Source organism: Balaenoptera musculus, chromosome 3, assembly GCF_009873245.2.
Source record: "Balaenoptera musculus isolate JJ_BM4_2016_0621 chromosome 3, mBalMus1.pri.v3, whole genome shotgun sequence".
Classification (NCBI taxonomy): Eukaryota; Metazoa; Chordata; class Mammalia; order Artiodactyla; family Balaenopteridae; genus Balaenoptera; species Balaenoptera musculus.
In genome coordinates, this window is record NC_045787.1 from 54,308,460 (window position 1) to 54,325,459 (window position 17,000).

The window sequence follows — 17,000 nt, forward strand, 5'->3', positions numbered from 1 at the left end:
TTTTCCTAAACAAATCTGACAAATCACCCTCCCTGGAAAGCCTGCCTCCCTTTCATAAACATATTAGTTGCTTCATGAGCTGAAGGAAAATATAATCAAGTCATAATTACAAACTGTTCATAGCTTCAGTATTCTTAGACCTATCTTCACATCTCTTAAAGCCAGTAGGGATTATTTGAATGTATAAAATGGTTCTTAGTTTGTGAATGTATTAACCTGGTCAAGGCAGAAGTGTTACGTTTCTTACTGCTCTACATGGTTAAAATAATGCCTTTTTTTCTTTATTCTGTTTTACTTCTTTTTTGGTAGGTAATTTTAATATTTGTGTTTCAGGGCTACAAATGAGTTTTTAAAGTATCAGTCTAATCTTTATTCTGGGAAGATTATAATTAATAAAAGGAATTAAGTTTGTATTCTCTATTCATTTATATGACATCCATCATTACCATGGTCAAGTAGATAAGTATACATTTATGCTTATTGTAAAGTACAAAAATGACTAATACAGAGTCAATTTTATTTAAAGAGTTAATTTGTGAGATTTTTATTTTAAGTGTTACAAGTATAAGAATTTTTTTAATAGAGTAGTTTAGTTATATAGGGAATAGATGCAAAAAAAATGTAACAGTGTTTACGTGGTTTCTTTTTTTCAGACAACAAACTGGGTAGACTCATCATTTGATGATTTTTCGGAGACTACAAGCATCTCTACTATTACTGCCACATCATTAGGTGTGAATAACTCAAGTCTTAGAAGAAAAAAGGTGTCTTCCACACTAGAAAGTAGCAAATTTCCAGCTAGAAAAAGAGGAAACCTATCTTCCTCAAAGCAGATTTATGGTCTAGAAAATTCAAAAGAATATCTGTCAGAAAATGAACCATGGGTGGATAAATACAAACCAGAAACGCAGGTAATAAATGGCATACAAACAAGTCTACGTAATTTAGTTTCAGGAAGGAGAGGGATGTGCATTTTCAGATACTATTCATAAAAATCTTTCTGCCTAAATGAATTAGAAAAAAATAATAATTTCTAGGTTTTTTGTATTCCAAGGCTCAAATTTTCCCAACAGTTATTCAGAAGGTATACCATTGGTTATTTGTCTTCGATTTAATTTAACCCCCAACATAGACTTGATCCATTTAATTTTTTGCTAAATGTAATACCCCTCCCTATTAATCCTCTTCCCAAAATGTATTACAGGATTTTAAAATATTTTATAATTGCATATGTGCCTCAAATTTTCATATACTGGGGTCAGTTTAAGAATAGAATTTTTCCATATCAATATAAAGAAATTGAATTAAGTATAATCAAAAGGACCTTTTTATTACTATATCATGTTACTTGTTTCTAGTTTTTTTCATTAAAAATGTGTAGATTAACCTGTGCTGATTTATCAAAAATTTTTGAGTTAAAATGTTTTATTTGAAACTTGAAAATTTTAGCATGAACTTGCTGTGCATAAAAAGAAAATTGAAGAAGTTGAAACCTGGTTAAAAGCTGAAGTCTTAGAAAGGCAGCCAAAGCAGGTAACTAAATAAGAAATGTGTTTAAAAACATTTGGCCTCAGATGTTTCTCTGGCTTATAGTTGGTTATAAGAAGTTAAAAACTTTCATGTTGACTTTGTTCTCATAAGTCCAGATCACCTGCAGTAGAAAGCTGTCTGACCTTACTACTTCTTCCTCATTAAAACACCCAAGAGACTTTGCATTTCCCCCTTGACTTATACCTCTTTTTCCCTCTTATATATAAAGCATAGTAAACCATTAGGGTGCTAATATATTTAGCATATCAGATTATCTCACACTAAAACAAGTAGGCAAATTGCATATTAGTTTTTGTATTAAATATAGCCTAAAATAGTCATTCATCTTACGCTTATGTTTTTTCTTTCACTTCCTAATTCCATAATTACCCTTGGCCCCCAAGCTAGAATATTCTCTCTCTCTCTTTTTAAACTTTTTTAATTTTGAGATTCTTGAAACATAAAGAAAAAATAGAATAGTAAAAATAGAATAGTAAGTGAATATTCATGTACCTGTAAAAATACCCATCATTTTCTCCCATGAGTATTTTAACGTAAATTATAAATGTTTGGCATTTAATTCTCTAATGTTATCTAATGCTCAGTTCATACTCACATTTTTCCAGTTGTCTTTTATATCTGGTTTGTTACAACCAGTATCTAATCAAGGACCACCTGTTACATTTGATTGTTCTATCTCTTAGGGCTTTTAAAATCTAGTACAGTTGCCTTCACCTTCTCTTTCCACAAGCCGCACAGCATGACCAAAAAATAACTAAATAAATTATAAAATTAAAGTGTAACTGGCTCTTCTCTGGGTCCAGGTATACAGGCCCTTATTTACTGTAGTTAATAAAGGTAAACAAATGAGCAAGGATTACAGCCCACCATTATATGTAGGACATCTTCCCCTGATAATTTTTCAGTTTTAACTTTTTTATCAGATTTACTGAATGAGGGAATGTTACTGGTAGCTGCATCCTCTAGTCTGTCTTTAGAGTCCTGTCTCTGGTAATGTATTTCTTAATATACATTTCTTAAAGAATCTGATATCTAAACTGAGGTTTTTCCATAAGAATATTATACTTATATAATATTGAAGTATATAATCCAAAGAGAGGTCTGTATTAAGGTTGAATTTTATGAGTTCAGGTAACCCCTAAAAATACTTGTTTCAGACATTACCTCTTTAATCTAGCTGAAGTTGTTTTAATTTGGCTACTGAGTAGTCCTTGGGAGGAACATAATGCAAGAATTGAGGAATTATCAGAAGCTATGCTTAGAAGTTCAGGAAATAAGATTCTCTTATCTAAAGCTGGTTTATTCCAGCTAGCATCGTGAAATTTAGTCTGCTTATACCCAACATTCAGTAAATATCTGTAGAGGTAATTAATATTTAGAAAGAATATTCAAACATAATATTCTAGCATTCCAATGATTTTGATTTTTTATTCATGTTTATATTTGGTTTTAGGGTGGATCTATTTTATTAATAACAGGACCCCCTGGATGTGGAAAAACAACAACTATAAAAATACTATCAAAGGAGCATGGTATTCAAGTACAAGAGTGGATTAATCCAGTTTTACCACAATTCCAAAATGATGATTTCAAGGAGATATTTAATCCTGGTAAGGTTTGCTCTGAAGGTAGTGGAAATAGTGGGGAAAGTCTGGTTTACAGGAGGTTTGTAACAAGCCCCCCATCTATATCTTTAAGATTTCTAAGACCCTATTGGGTATATGGGGTTTTTTGTTTGTTTGTTTATTTTTAAAATTTATTTATTTATTTTTGGCTGCATTGGGTCTTTGTTGCTGTGCACGGGCTTTCTCTAGTTGCAGCAAGCAGGGGCTACTCTTCGTTGCCGTGCACGGGCTTCTCATTGCGGTGGCTTCTCTTGTTGCAGAGCACGGGCTCTAGGCACGCGGGCTTCAGTAGTTGTGGCACACGGGCTCAGTAGTTGTGGCTCGCAGGCTCTAGAGCACAGGCTCAGTAGTTGTGGCGCATGGGCTTAGTTGCTCCGCGGCATGTGGGATCTTCCCAGACCAGGGCTTGAACCCGTGTCCCCTGCATTGGCAGGCGGATTCTTAACCACTGCGCCACCAGGGAAGCCCAAAACTTGTTATTAAATTAAATTAAAACTTACTGTTATTGAAAACAGCTCATTTATAGTCATGCACTAATTGGGAGAATCTTCAATGTGTAGGCAGAGTCATAAATATTTTTACCAATTGTATGACTTTTATACTAACAGCTGTGTTCTGAAATCAGTTAACTCCATATTACCTTCATTGGTACAGAAAAGTTACTGTTGTTCATAGTGACTTTTGTCTTTTGAAATGAATATTCTATTTTAAATTTGAACAGTTTTGCCTAATTAAAAAACAGTCTACAATATTGTGTGCTCCTTCATGTATATATAAATGTATTCATTAATGTATATGTATATTACGTACATATGTATAATATTGGTGTGTATATTTGGTTGAAAATAAAAGTATTAAATATGTTTCCTTTCAGAATCAAGCTTCCATGTATTTCCTTATCAGTCTCAGATAGCAGTTTTTAAAGAGTTTCTACTAAGAGCGACAAAATATAACAAACTACAAATGCTTGGAGATGATCTGAGAACTGATAAGAAGATAATTCTAGTTGAAGTAAGGACAGCTTTTGAAATTCTGCTATAACTATTGAGTAAACAATTGTAAGATATATTTTATGTGATAATGACATTTACTCTCTCCATAGTATTAGTACTGGTAAAATATAACATAAAGGCTTTGTGTAATAGAAGAAACCTAAAGTTTTTTGCAGTAAACTTGGATAGAGTAGCTACAGGTTAATGAACTTTAAGAATTTAATGGCCTAAGTATAGAAAGGCAAAAAACATTTGGAAAGTGACGTCTTAGTAAAAATGTTATAATCTGTAGTGATCCTAAGGAATTTGCTATCACAATCCCATTGATGTGTATTACTATTTAGGATATCAGCTATCTGATGTCTCCCTTAATTTCTACAAAAGTTCTGGTTACAGTACATTGAATAGATAACATTTTTCCTGTTTTGGTAAATATAAATCTGAAAATAAATTTACATGGGAATAAAACTGAGCTAATATTTCTCCTTTGTTTTGGGTAGGATTTACCTAACCAGTTTTATCGAGATTCTCATACTTTACATGAAGTTCTGAGGTGAGTTTCAGTGAACTTTTCTAAAACTCCAGATTAAATGGCAGGTGGTTTAAATTTCAACCTTGCTTGCTATCTTTTTTCTTTTTTTAACATCTTTATTGGAGTATAATTGCTTTACAATCGTGTGTTAGTTTCTGCTTTATAACAAAGTGAATCAGTTATACATATACATATGTTCCCATATCTCCTCCCTCTTGCATCTCCCTCCCTCCCACCCTCCCTATCCCACCCCTCTAGGTGGTCACAAAGCACCGAGCTGATCTCCCTGTGCTATGCGGCTGCTTCCCACTAGCTATCTATTTTACATTTGGTAGTGTATATATGTCCATGCCACTCTCTCACTTGGTCACAGCTTACCCTTCCCCCTCCCCATATCCTCAAGTCCATTCTCTAGTAGGTCTGTGTCTTTATTCCCATCTTGCCCCTAGGTTCTTCATGACCTTTTTTTTTTTTCCTTAGATTCCATATATATGTGTTAGCATATGGTATTTGTTTCTCTCTTTCTGACTTACTTCACTCTGTATGACAGACTCTAGGTCCATCCACCTCACTACAAATAACTCAATTTCGTTTCTTTTTATGGCTGAGTAATATTCCATTGTATGTATGTGCCACATCTTCTTTATCCATTCATCTGTTGATGGGCACTTAGGTTGCTTCCATGTCCTGGCTATTGTAAATAGAGCTGCAATGAACATTTTGGTACATGACTCTTTTTGAATTATGGTTTTCTCAGGGTATATGCCCAGTAGTGGGATTGCTGGGTCGTATGGTAGTTCTATTTTTAGTTTTTTAAGGAACCTCCATACTGTTCTCCATAGTGGCTGTATCAATTTACATTCCCACCAACAGTGCAAGAGGGTTCCCTTTTCTCCACACCCTCTCCAGCATTTATTGTTTGTAGATTTTTTGATGATGGCCATTCTGACCAGTGTGAGATGATATCTCATTGTAGTTTTGATTTGCATTTCTCTAATGATTAATGATGTTGAGCATTCTTTCATGTGTTTTTGGCAATCTGTATATCTCCTTTGGAGAAATGTCTATTTAGGTCTTCTGCCCATTTTTGGATTGGGTTTTTTGTTTTTTTGATATTGAGCTGCATGAGCTGCTTGTAAAGTTTGGAGATTAGTCCTTTGTCAGTTGCTTCATTTGCAAATATTTTCTCCCATTCTGAGGGTTGTCTTTTGGTCTTGTTTATGGTTTCCTTTGCTGTGCAAAAGCGTTTAAGTTTCATTAGGTCCCATTTGTTTATTTGCTTGCTATCTTTTGTTATTTTAGGAAGTACGTGCAGATTGGTCGATGTCCTCTAATATTTATAATCTCTGACAGTCTCAGTGGAGGTAATAATCAAAGGTTACTGTTTCCCAAAGAAATTCAGGAAGAGTGTGCTATATCAAATATTAGGTAAGAATGAAATTTCTGCTTAAAATTTCATATACATACTGTATTTTTTAATCAATCACGTAACCACTATCTTTCTTTATAAAACTTTGACAGTTTCAACCCTGTGGCACCAACAATTATGATGAAATTTCTTAATCGAATAGTGACAAAAGAAGCTAATAAGGTAAGTCTTTTAAGAACTGATTAATTTGAATCTTACATTGTAATTATAGAAAGCCAAACTTAAGTAGTATTATATAAACTTGAGGAGTTAGAGATACAAACTATTTCAGTTTTTAAAATTAAAGAATTTTAATTACACTCATAAAGCACGTCATTTTTGAAAATGTAGGAAATACTAATTTTAAAAATCCTTAACCTTTTTCTACTTTTAAACTTAATTTTCTTTTTCACATTGAGGTAAATTTCCCTTTGCTTGGCTTAGTGTTCTAAATTGTATCTGTTATCAAGAAGCTGTTTTCTGGCATCTAGGTCCATTAGTCAGCAACAGTCCAACTCTACTTTTGTCCTGTTGTCACTTTTTAAAGATTTAATGTATTTTTTATTTTGATAAAAATGCATATCATAAAATTTACCATCTTAACCATTTTATTCCAGCTTTATTGAGATATAACTGACATATAACATCATGTAAGTTTAAGGTGTATGACACATTGATTTGATAAACTTATGTAATGAAAAATGATTACCACCATAGGGTTATCTAACACCTCCATCATGTCATGTAATTACCATTTCTTTTTTGTGGTGAGAACATTTAAGATTTTTTTCTCTTAGCAATTTTCAAATATGTAATACAGTATTATTAGCTGTATTATGTATTAGAAATATCTTAACCATTTTTAACCATCCAGTTCAATAGTGTTAAGTATACTAACATTGTTCTGAAATAGCTGTACTTTTTTTTTTTAATTTGGTTGCGCGGGGTCTTAGTTGCGGCAGGTAGGCTCCTTAGCTGTGGCATGCGAAATCTTAGTTGCGGCATGCATGTGGAATCTAGTTCCCTGACCAGGGATTGAACCCGGGCCCCCTGCATTGGGAGCACAGAGTCTTATCCACTGCGCCATCAGTGAAGTCCCTGAAATAGCTGTTAACCTTTTCCCCCCATAAATTTATTTTATTTATTTATTTATTTATTTGGCTGCTTTGGGTCTTCATTGCTGCATGGGGGCTTTCTCTAGTTGTGGCCAGCAGGGGCTACTCTTCGTTGTGTGCATAGACCTCTCGTTGCAGTGGCCTCTCCTGTTGCAGAGCACGGGCTCCAGGAGCGCGGGCTTCAGTAGTTGTGGCACGCGGGCTCAGTAGTTGTGGCTTGCGGGCTGTAGAGCACAGGCTCAGTAGTTGTGGTGCACGGGCTTAGTTGCTCCGTGGCATGTGGGATCTTCCCAGACCAGGGCTTGAACCCGTGTCCCCTGCATTGGCAGGCGGATTCTTAACCACTGCGCCACAGGGAAGTCCCATAGCTGTTAGTTTTAACGCATCATTTTTTTCTATCTTTCAAATCAAGATGATGTTAAAATAAATTGATGAAACTTCTACTCCCAGTAGCATGGTTCTAGGGGGCCCTACTGCTATAAGTCAACTGGATCTTACATCATAATATATTTGGAGTGCTGGATCACAGGAACTGAGGGAATTCTCCAAGGGAGAGGTTATTTTGAGGATTAAACAAAATAATGTATGTATGTAGAGCACTTAGCTGAATAAGTACAAGTATTAATAGTGAAATATTAGAAACACCCTGAGTCCAGTAATAGAGGGAGCAGTTACTGTGGTGAACTATTATGTCATTAATTAGCGTTTTGAAAATATTCAGTGACATGGGGAAATACAATTTAATGTCAAGTTAAAAATAACAAGATGCGAAGTTATATGATAATCTAACAATAGAAATGGTGTTTCCAGCCCTTGATATATCTGTCAAGCCCTATGCAAAGTATTTTTACGTACCTGATCTTATTAAACCCTCACCACAACCATACAGAATTATCTCCATTTTATAGGTAAGGAAGCTGAACTTTCGAGGGAAATAACTCGAATAATATTCCATGACTATTAAGTATCAGATGAGTTTAAGTTTTGTTCTGACTCCAATTCACTGTGCTAAAACAAAACATACAGTTGTCAATGACAACACAATGCACATATATACATAAACCTATACATACTAGAAGAAATACATAAAAATGCTAAGTGTGATTCTGGATGGTAGGATTACTTGTGTTTTTTTATTGTCTTTTTGAAAAAAATCTATGTTTTTTACTATAAGCATGATAATTATAAACTATATTTAAATATTTATTAAACATTGAAGAAATAAAAATAGTCAGCATCATACTACTGTATCACATTACTCACAACTTCTTTTAAGACTAAGTCATTAAATTGCAAATGGCATTTACTCTAGCAAGTTAGTAAAAGGAGATACCATAACTTCTTTGTTATGTAGTTAATGTGCTTTACCTTAAATAGTTGACCTGCAAGAATTTTAGAACTAGTATACTTTTGATATCATCATTGATATGTTACATAAAAGGAGCAGCAACAAGCACAATATTTACATATAAATATAAATCAAATATAAAATCAAATGTTATGATACCGTCTGGAGTCTCCAAGGATGATAATGATAGTATAAGAAGATTTAAAGGAGAGTTTAATCTCTGGTATTCTGTAGCTTAGTTAATTATATTAGGGAAGAGTGTTGACATCTTAAGTGAATGAGTTATAATAAGAAAGAGTGTTGAATATCTTAAGTGTTTTTCTTTAAGTTTAAATAAATGTTTCTCTGTATTCATAGGAAGAAAGATCTTTAGTCTTTTCTGATATCATGAGGTATATAAAGTGTGGAAGGAACTGCTGATCATACATCTTAGCCATATTTGCCATGTGCACAGTAATTAACATCCATAGTATTTTCTTCAGCTACCAAGGATTATAATTTCAAGTTATATTTCCTTACTGGCAAGTAATCCATATCTAGAATTTTTCAAAAACAAGTACTCCTCTCAAAACAATTTTTAAGGTAAATATAGTCCCAATAAAAATAAAGTTAATCTGGAAGAGAAGGCATGAGCAAGAAAATTTTGTAAAAGAGTGATGAAGAGAGACTTGCTGTCTAGGTATTGGAACATAATATGATGAAACTATAGGAAGTACAGCAGTGTGGTATTAGCACAGTAATAGACAAATGGAAGAATAAAATGAGAAGACAGCACAGAAATAGATCAGTATGTGTAAATGGGAATTTTTTATATAATGGAAGTGGTATTTTACATCACTGGGGAAGGAAAGTAGACTATTACGGTTAACAACTGGTGTTGGAACAATTGGATATTCATATAGAAAAACATAAGGTTGCCTCTTTAGTTCATACTATGCACAAAAATAATTTAAACCTTGATTAAAGATTTGAATACAAAAATTAGAAGAGTATTAGGAAAAAATACTGACTTTGGGTTGGGGGAAAGTCTTCTAAGCAAGAAACAAAAACCTGAAAGCCATGGATTTACTTCAGAAAAAATGGAAAACTTAGGAAATGACAGAAGGCATGGTAAACAAAGATAAAAAACAAGCATGAGAATGAAAGAAAATATTTGCAGTTTTTTAACAGAAAAGCATTAATACCTGAATATATTTTTTTATTTTTTATTTATTTTATTTTTGGCTGTTTTGGGTCTTCGTTTCCGTGTGTGGGCTTTCTGTACTTGCGGCAAGGGGGAGCTACTCTTCATTGCGGTGCGCGGACTTATTGCGGTGGCTTCTCTTGTTGCGGAGCATGGGTTCTAGAGCACAGGCTTCAGTAGTTGTGGCTTGCAGGCTCTAGAGCGCAGGCTCAGTAGCTGCGGCGCACGGGCTTAGCTGTTCCACGGCATGTGGGATCTTCCCATACCAGGGCTCGAACCCATGTCCCTTGCACTGGCAGACGGATTCTTAACCAATGGGCCGCCAGGGAAGCCCCACTAATACCTGAATACATAAAAATATGCCTACAAAAAAAAAGGCTAAGAACAGAAGCCAGTACACAAAGAAATACAAATGGATAGTAAACATGAGAGGTGTTCAGCCCTATGTAGTAATCAGAGAAATTCGTATTTAAACAAGGTAACATTTTTCACATATCAGAGTACAAAAAATTTAAGATTTATATACAGGGTTGCCAAAGATACGGAAAAATGAACACTCTCACCTACCATTGCTAGGAAAAATAAAACTGGTAAATGTTACAGACACTTTGAAGGGCACTCTGCTTCTACAGAAATGTTCATGCATGTTGGCAAAGGTATACAGTTGACCCTTGAGCAACATGGGTTTGAACTGCATGGGCCACATATATGTGCATTTCTTTCAGTAGTGAATGCTGCAGTACTACTGATCCATGATTGGTTGAATCCGAGGATGCAGAACCACGGCTACAGAGGGCAAACTATAAGTTACACTTGGATTTTCGACTGTGAGGAGGGCTGGCGTCCCTAACCCCACATTAGTCAAGGGTCAGCTGTATATATATAGTATATATATAGGTCTGGAATAGTAAAAAAGTGGAAACAATGTAAATGTCCCTTCATTTGGGGAAATATTAGTTAAATTACTGTCTACCCATAATATTTTTTTTAAATTATGTAGACTTAAAGGTACTAACATAGAAAGATCACAAAGAATGGTGTTAATTCATAGAATAATACATATGATATAATCCCACTTACGTTTAAAAAATTAACTCTGAATATACTTACAGATACTGTATATACTTACAGATACTATATTTACTTACAGATATGTGTGCACAAAAAGTGGTCTGGAAAGGCTCCTCCTAAAGTGGTAACAAATGTTACAAAGTTGGGATCTGTGGAGCAAAAGGATAACTTTCATAAAGAACTTTTGAAACAGCTTTGGTTAATAAAGTTAAAAATATATTGAAGATCGTAGCACAGTACTATTTTTCTATCAAGAGCTGAAATGGGATCATCTATGAACAATCACATGAATTCAGCTTAAGTTATGTTGTCAGTAACTATTAAGAGTTTCTGAGGGGGAAGAGAGGATAAGTTTTTCTTGTCTTATACTTGATCTACCAAGGGTGTGATAGGTGATATATCGTATTCACGTATTTATGCATTTGTGTGTGAGTGTGTGTGTGTGTTTATATATATTTGTATATATGTATGTATATAGTGAAAGAGAGAGAACTTCAAAATATAACCTAGTCCAAGTAAAAAAGTAAAACGATATTTTATAACCTTGAAATTTTACCTTAAACTGTGATGTCATTGACACTTGTACCTTCATAAGCAGACTGTTGTTTAACATGTAGGCTTTTTAGCATTCAAATTGGAAAGATTCTATTATACTTCCATTAAGTTTAGAAAATAGGTGGTTTTGTTTGTTTTTTGCTTAGAAAATAGCTTTTTTAATTTTAATTTTTTCATTTTAGGATGGAGGAAAGATTGTTGTCCCTGATAAAACTTCTCTAGAGTTGCTCTGTCAAGGATGTTCTGGTGATATCAGAAGTGCAATAAACAGCCTCCAGTTTTCTTCTTCAACAGGTAACTGGAAAAGATACACTCTTATGGTATTTTATAGGTGACTAACTTTTTCTTAATGGTTCATGAAATGAAATTAAACTAAACATTTTAACTTAAAATTGGTATATACCTATCTCCACTTAACTATTTTTTTATTGAGACAGTGTAATAAAATTACGTATGTACACATGCATACACACACCACTGTGTGTCACCATATATATTTATATATCTGAGACAAAAGCTGATTTATTTACGTGGTTTGCCACTTTACCCTTCAAAGTTAATTTGGAATGAGACTTCCTGGGAGAAAATCCTGGCTCTGCCACTTCTCAGTGACTGAATCTTGCAAGTTACTTAATCTTTCCATGCCTTTATTTTTTCACCTTTTATATGAGAACCTGTCTGATCGAGATGTGTGAAGAGTGAGGTAATCCTTGTAGAGTGTTTATTCCAGTGCTTGACACACATTCAGTGCTCAAATGGCCAGCTGTTAATGAATTTAATAATAGTTCATATATGATATGTTTAACAAATGCATTTACACTTGTTAATATATAAAAGGGGTCCCTAGCCATGCTATAGTAAAGAGATAGCCCCACTAATAGCAATGAGTTAATTTTTGCACTTAATGATCATAATTTACTGCATACAGTCTTCATCAGAAAACATTTAACAAGTGACCTACTTGATGCTTAACATTGAGGAATTGACCTTAAAGAATTAAAAGCTCTTTGGAGATCTCAAAATCCACCTGAAATCCTAGTTTCTACCCACAAGTGTAACCTGTTCATTTAGTGACATCTTTGTTTTTCCAAATAACTCTACAGAAATAGACATCCTAACACAACTGAAACCAGAATTCTGCTTCTTGCTGTAGAAACATAAATGTAAATTGTGCTTAGGTTCACTACTAGAATTAGGGATGGGTCAGTTTGGGATCCTAACTACCATTTATAACGTTATTGCTCTGAGCTCAGAAATTTCAGAGGGAAGAAAATAATAGTGGGTCAGGAACTGTATTAGCAATTATGTTTTTTCATTTAATTCTCAGACCAGCCTAATGAGGTAGACAATAGTAGGATTCAAACCTAGATCCTGTGTTTTTCTAATACTCCAGGCTGGTTTTCTGAAGTCATGCATTCTGAGTTGTTTTTGTTTTGTTATAAATTTATTTATTTATTTATTTCTGGCTGCACTGGGTCTTTGTTGCTGCGCAGGGGCTTTCTCTAGTTGCGGCGAGCAGGGGCTACTCTTCATTGCGGTGCGCAGGCTTCTTATTACGGTGGCTTCTCTTGTTGCGGAGCATGGGCTCTAGGCACCCGGGCTTCAGTAGTTGTGGCACACGGGCTCAGTTCCTCCGCAGCATATGAGGTCTTCCCGGACCAGGGATCGAACCCGTGCGTTGGCAGGCAGATTCTTAACCACTGCACCACCAGGGAGTCCCTGAGTTTTAAAAAGTAGATTTCCCAGTGAAATTTGAACACGGGCTTATTCATAAATTGGAGACTGCCCAAATCAGTAAAGAAGTAATATAGCATCGTCGTTAAGCATGGATTGCAGAACCAGACTGTCTGGATTCAAATCACTTACTAGCTGCTGACCTTTAGCCAGTTACTTAACCTCTTTATGTCTCATTTCTTTACTCTGTATAATAATAGTTCTCCTCTGATAGGGTTGTTATGAGGACTAAATTAGTTAGTACATACCATGCACCAAGAATAATACCTTGCCATTAACACTGTGAGAAACCAAGGTGATATGACTATGTTAAGAGTATGTCATTGTGTATGTGAAAGTTTGAAGTCTGTGTCATGACATACTTTTAGATGACATTTAATTTCATTTTAATAGTTTAGTAACTGAAAGAGGACTCTGTATACTTCATAATTATTTATTAGAAAAACATTTAAATTAGAACACTTAGTGTAACTATATCTGAAATGTTCTCCGTTTTAATTTTCATATTTTAATTTTATTTTAAATGTTGTTTCTTGGGTGTATATTATTTAGGAAAGAACAATTTATGGCCAAGGAAAAAACGAATGTCTTCATTAAAATCAGATGCTGTGCTGTCAAAAGCAAAAGGAAGACAAAAACCTGATAGGATATTTGAAAATCAAGAGGTCCAAGCTATTGGTGGCAAAGATGTTTCTCTTTTTCTCTTCAGAGCTTTGGGGAAAATACTATATTGTAAACGTAAGAAAACCTTATACATTTTTAAAAAATCTGTTATTATCTTACAATTGAAATAAAATACATTTTTTAAAATGTCATATATTTGGTTCAGTTACAAGAAAGAGCTAGGACTAGGTCAGATACTCTTTGGCAGGACCTAAGAAAGGCATAGCAGAAAAATGTATTTAGATAGAGTATTTTTGGATTATGAGTGGGATTAAACATTAAAACCAACTGTTGAAAAACCTTCAAATGAGAGGTGCTATATAATTATAAAGGTGGTGTTGTTTTTAATAACTCCAGACATTTTTTTTAATAGGAGCATCTGTAACAGAATTAGACTCACCTCGATTGCCTTCTCATTTATCAGAGTATGAGCGGGATACATTGCTTGTTCAACCTGAGGTAAAGTCTTTAATAACACTTAATACTATTTACACGCTGTATACTATTAATATTAAATATGTGTCCATATAAATTTGACCACTGAATTTTTACCAAAATTATATATACTTCTTTTTATAGGAAGTAGTAGAAATGTCACACATGCCAGGAGAATTATTTAATTTATATCTTCACCAGAACTACGTAGATTTCTTCACAGAAGTGGATGATCTTGTGAGAGCCAGTGAATTTCTGAGTTTTGCAGATATCCTCAGTGGTGACTGGAATGTAAGACCATTTGACTTAAATGTTTTTGTTTATGACTATTTCCTCAGAATTGAGAAAGAAAGTTTACTTTTATTCATACTGATTTGACATTATTTTAAGTAACTTCTTAATAACAATGACAAAATTAATTCATCCAACCCAGTGAAACTTCAGCAGTGAATCTGATTTTTCGATGATAATATACACTAATTTTTTCTAAAGTTATTTTCTGATTATAAAACTAATACATAGTCGGAAAACTTGACAACCATTGAAAAGTAGACAGAAGGAAAGGAACTGTGCCTCTATCTTTTCCCTTTTTTTTTTTGGCCACAGTGCGTGGCATGCGCTCTTAGTTCCCCGACCAGGGATCGAACCCATGCTCCTTCCAGTGGAAGCGTGGAATCTTAATCACTGAACCTCCAGGGAAGTCCCCTGTGCTTCTTGCTATACTTTCTGATGGTTTTTAAATTTATTTATTTATTTATTTGCACATTTGAAATTATTCACTATAAAGTTTGTATTTTTTCTTAACAGTTTAACTCTGACTGGTATAGTAGTTACTAGACACTTGTGGCTATTTAAATTAAATTAAAAATTCAGGGATTTCCCTGGTGGTCCAGTGGGTAAGACCCTGTGCTCCCAATACAGGGGGCCCCAGGTTCGATCCCTGGTCGGGGAACTAGATCCCACACGCATGCCGCAACTAAGAAGCCCACATGCTGCAACTAAAGATCCCACATGCCGCAACTAAGACCCAGCACAGCCAAAATAAAAATTAAAAAAAAAATTTCAGTTCCCTGGTCACACTAGCCATATTTCCATCATTTAAACAGTTATGATACAGTTTCTGTTATATATTTAGAGTTTCATTATTCAGCAGTTGCATTTGCTTAATTTTTTTATATTGCTTCTTTTTTATTTTGAAATTTTCCAACCTGTTGACAAATAGAAAGAATACACAGTGACTACCTGAATACCTTTAACTTTTGTTCACCAGTTTTTCACATTTTTCCACATTTGCTTAATCTGTATTGACACGCTTGTTTTGGCTGAATAATTGGAAAGTAATTGTAGCATCACAACACTTAACACTTAAGCATGCATAAGGACATTGCTTTATTACAACCACAATAGCATTATCATACCTAAGAAAATAAACATAAATTCAGTAATATAATGTCCTTATTCCTGTTTCCCCAGCTATCTCAAAAATATATTTAAAGTTATTTCCACCACCTCCATCCAACATCCAGTTAATATTCACGCATAGTGTTTGATTATTATGTCACAGTTGAATTTTCTTCAAAATTTTGTAGCACTATTATTTTTAGGGCTGTGGTGAGGTTGAAAAAAATGAACATACAGTAACTAAATATGATTAGCCTTTTTTGGGGGTCAATAGTACCAATAAGTACAGTTTTATAAATCTCTTATTTTCTTTATTTCACATCTTGTCTCCTTCTCTAGACGCGCTCTTTACTCAGGGAATATAGTACATCTATAGCTACGAGAGGTGTGATACATTCCAACAAAGCCCGAGGATTTGCTCATTGCCAAGGAGGAGGAACAAGTTTTCGACCCTTGCATAAACCCCAATGGTTTCTAATAAATAAAAAGGTAAAAAAAAAGAATTGTACATTTTCGAAGAGTGAACTATTTATGGTATGTGAATTATATCTCAAAGTTGGTTTTTTCTTTTAATTGAAAAAGAAAAGTGATCTTTCATTCTTAATGAGAAATAGTTGCTAATGCCCACAGTTTTCTTAGAATTATGATAAAACATAAAAAGGACAGTCTTCTTAAATGCTTAGTCATTTTTTTAAGGAAAAAGCACTCAAAAATTGAAAGCATATACCTATTTTATTGGCATCAAAGTATACAGGCCTACCTCGTTTTATAGCACTTTTAAAGCATTTCACAGATAATGTGTTTTTTACAAATTGAAGGTTTGTGGCAATTCTGCATCAAGCAAGTCTATCAGCACCATTTTTCCAACCGCATTTGCTCACCTCGTGTCTCTGTGTCACATTTTGATAATTCTAGCAATATTTCAAACCCTCTACCAGCAAAAAGAGTATGACTGGATGACGGCTCAGGTGATAGTTAGCATTTTTTAGCAATGAAGTATTTTTTAATTAAAGTATGTACATTGTTTTTTTAGACATAATGCTATTGCACACTTAGGAGACTATAGTCTAGTGTGAGCATACCTTTTTTTTTTTTGGCCACACCGAATGGCATGCAGGATCTTAGTTCCCCGACCAGAGACTGAACCCGTGCCCCCCTGCAGTGGGAGCGCAGTCTTAACCACTGGACCACCAGGGAAGTCCCAAGCATAACTCTTATATGCACTGGGAAACCACAAAATTTGTGTGACTTGCTTTATTGTGATATTCACTTTATTGTAGTGGTCTGGAACTAAACCCACAGTATCTCTGAGGTATGCCTGTAGTTATAATTATATTTTCGTTTCAGTTGAAAATAAATCCTGGCTTTACCTCTAACCATCTGCACA

At 34.4% G+C, this 17,000-nt stretch overlaps 1 protein-coding gene across 5 annotated transcripts in view; it reads left to right on the top strand.

Moving 5' to 3' along the window:
• Positions 1-17,000, top strand: part of RAD17 (RAD17 checkpoint clamp loader component) — a 29,352-nt gene that overhangs the window by 2,935 nt on the left and 9,417 nt on the right. For 2 of the 5 annotated variants that reach the window (XM_036846372.1, XM_036846368.1), the window contains exons 3-15: positions 654-911; positions 1,450-1,533; positions 3,005-3,161; positions 4,051-4,187; positions 4,669-4,721; positions 6,003-6,128; positions 6,222-6,291; positions 10,905-10,949; positions 11,563-11,674; positions 13,667-13,852; positions 14,151-14,236; positions 14,357-14,503; positions 15,953-16,102. In XM_036846372.1, coding sequence (XP_036702267.1) covers positions 654-911; positions 1,450-1,533; positions 3,005-3,161; positions 4,051-4,187; positions 4,669-4,721; positions 6,003-6,128; positions 6,222-6,291; positions 10,905-10,949; positions 11,563-11,674; positions 13,667-13,852; positions 14,151-14,236; positions 14,357-14,503; positions 15,953-16,102 — 1,611 coding nt within the window. The remainder of the gene's footprint in view (positions 1-653; positions 912-1,449; positions 1,534-3,004; positions 3,162-4,050; positions 4,188-4,668; positions 4,722-6,002; positions 6,129-6,221; positions 6,292-10,904; positions 10,950-11,562; positions 11,675-13,666; positions 13,853-14,150; positions 14,237-14,356; positions 14,504-15,952; positions 16,103-17,000) is intronic. The other 3 variants (XM_036846373.1, XM_036846370.1, XM_036846369.1) reach the window with 2 other exon arrangements.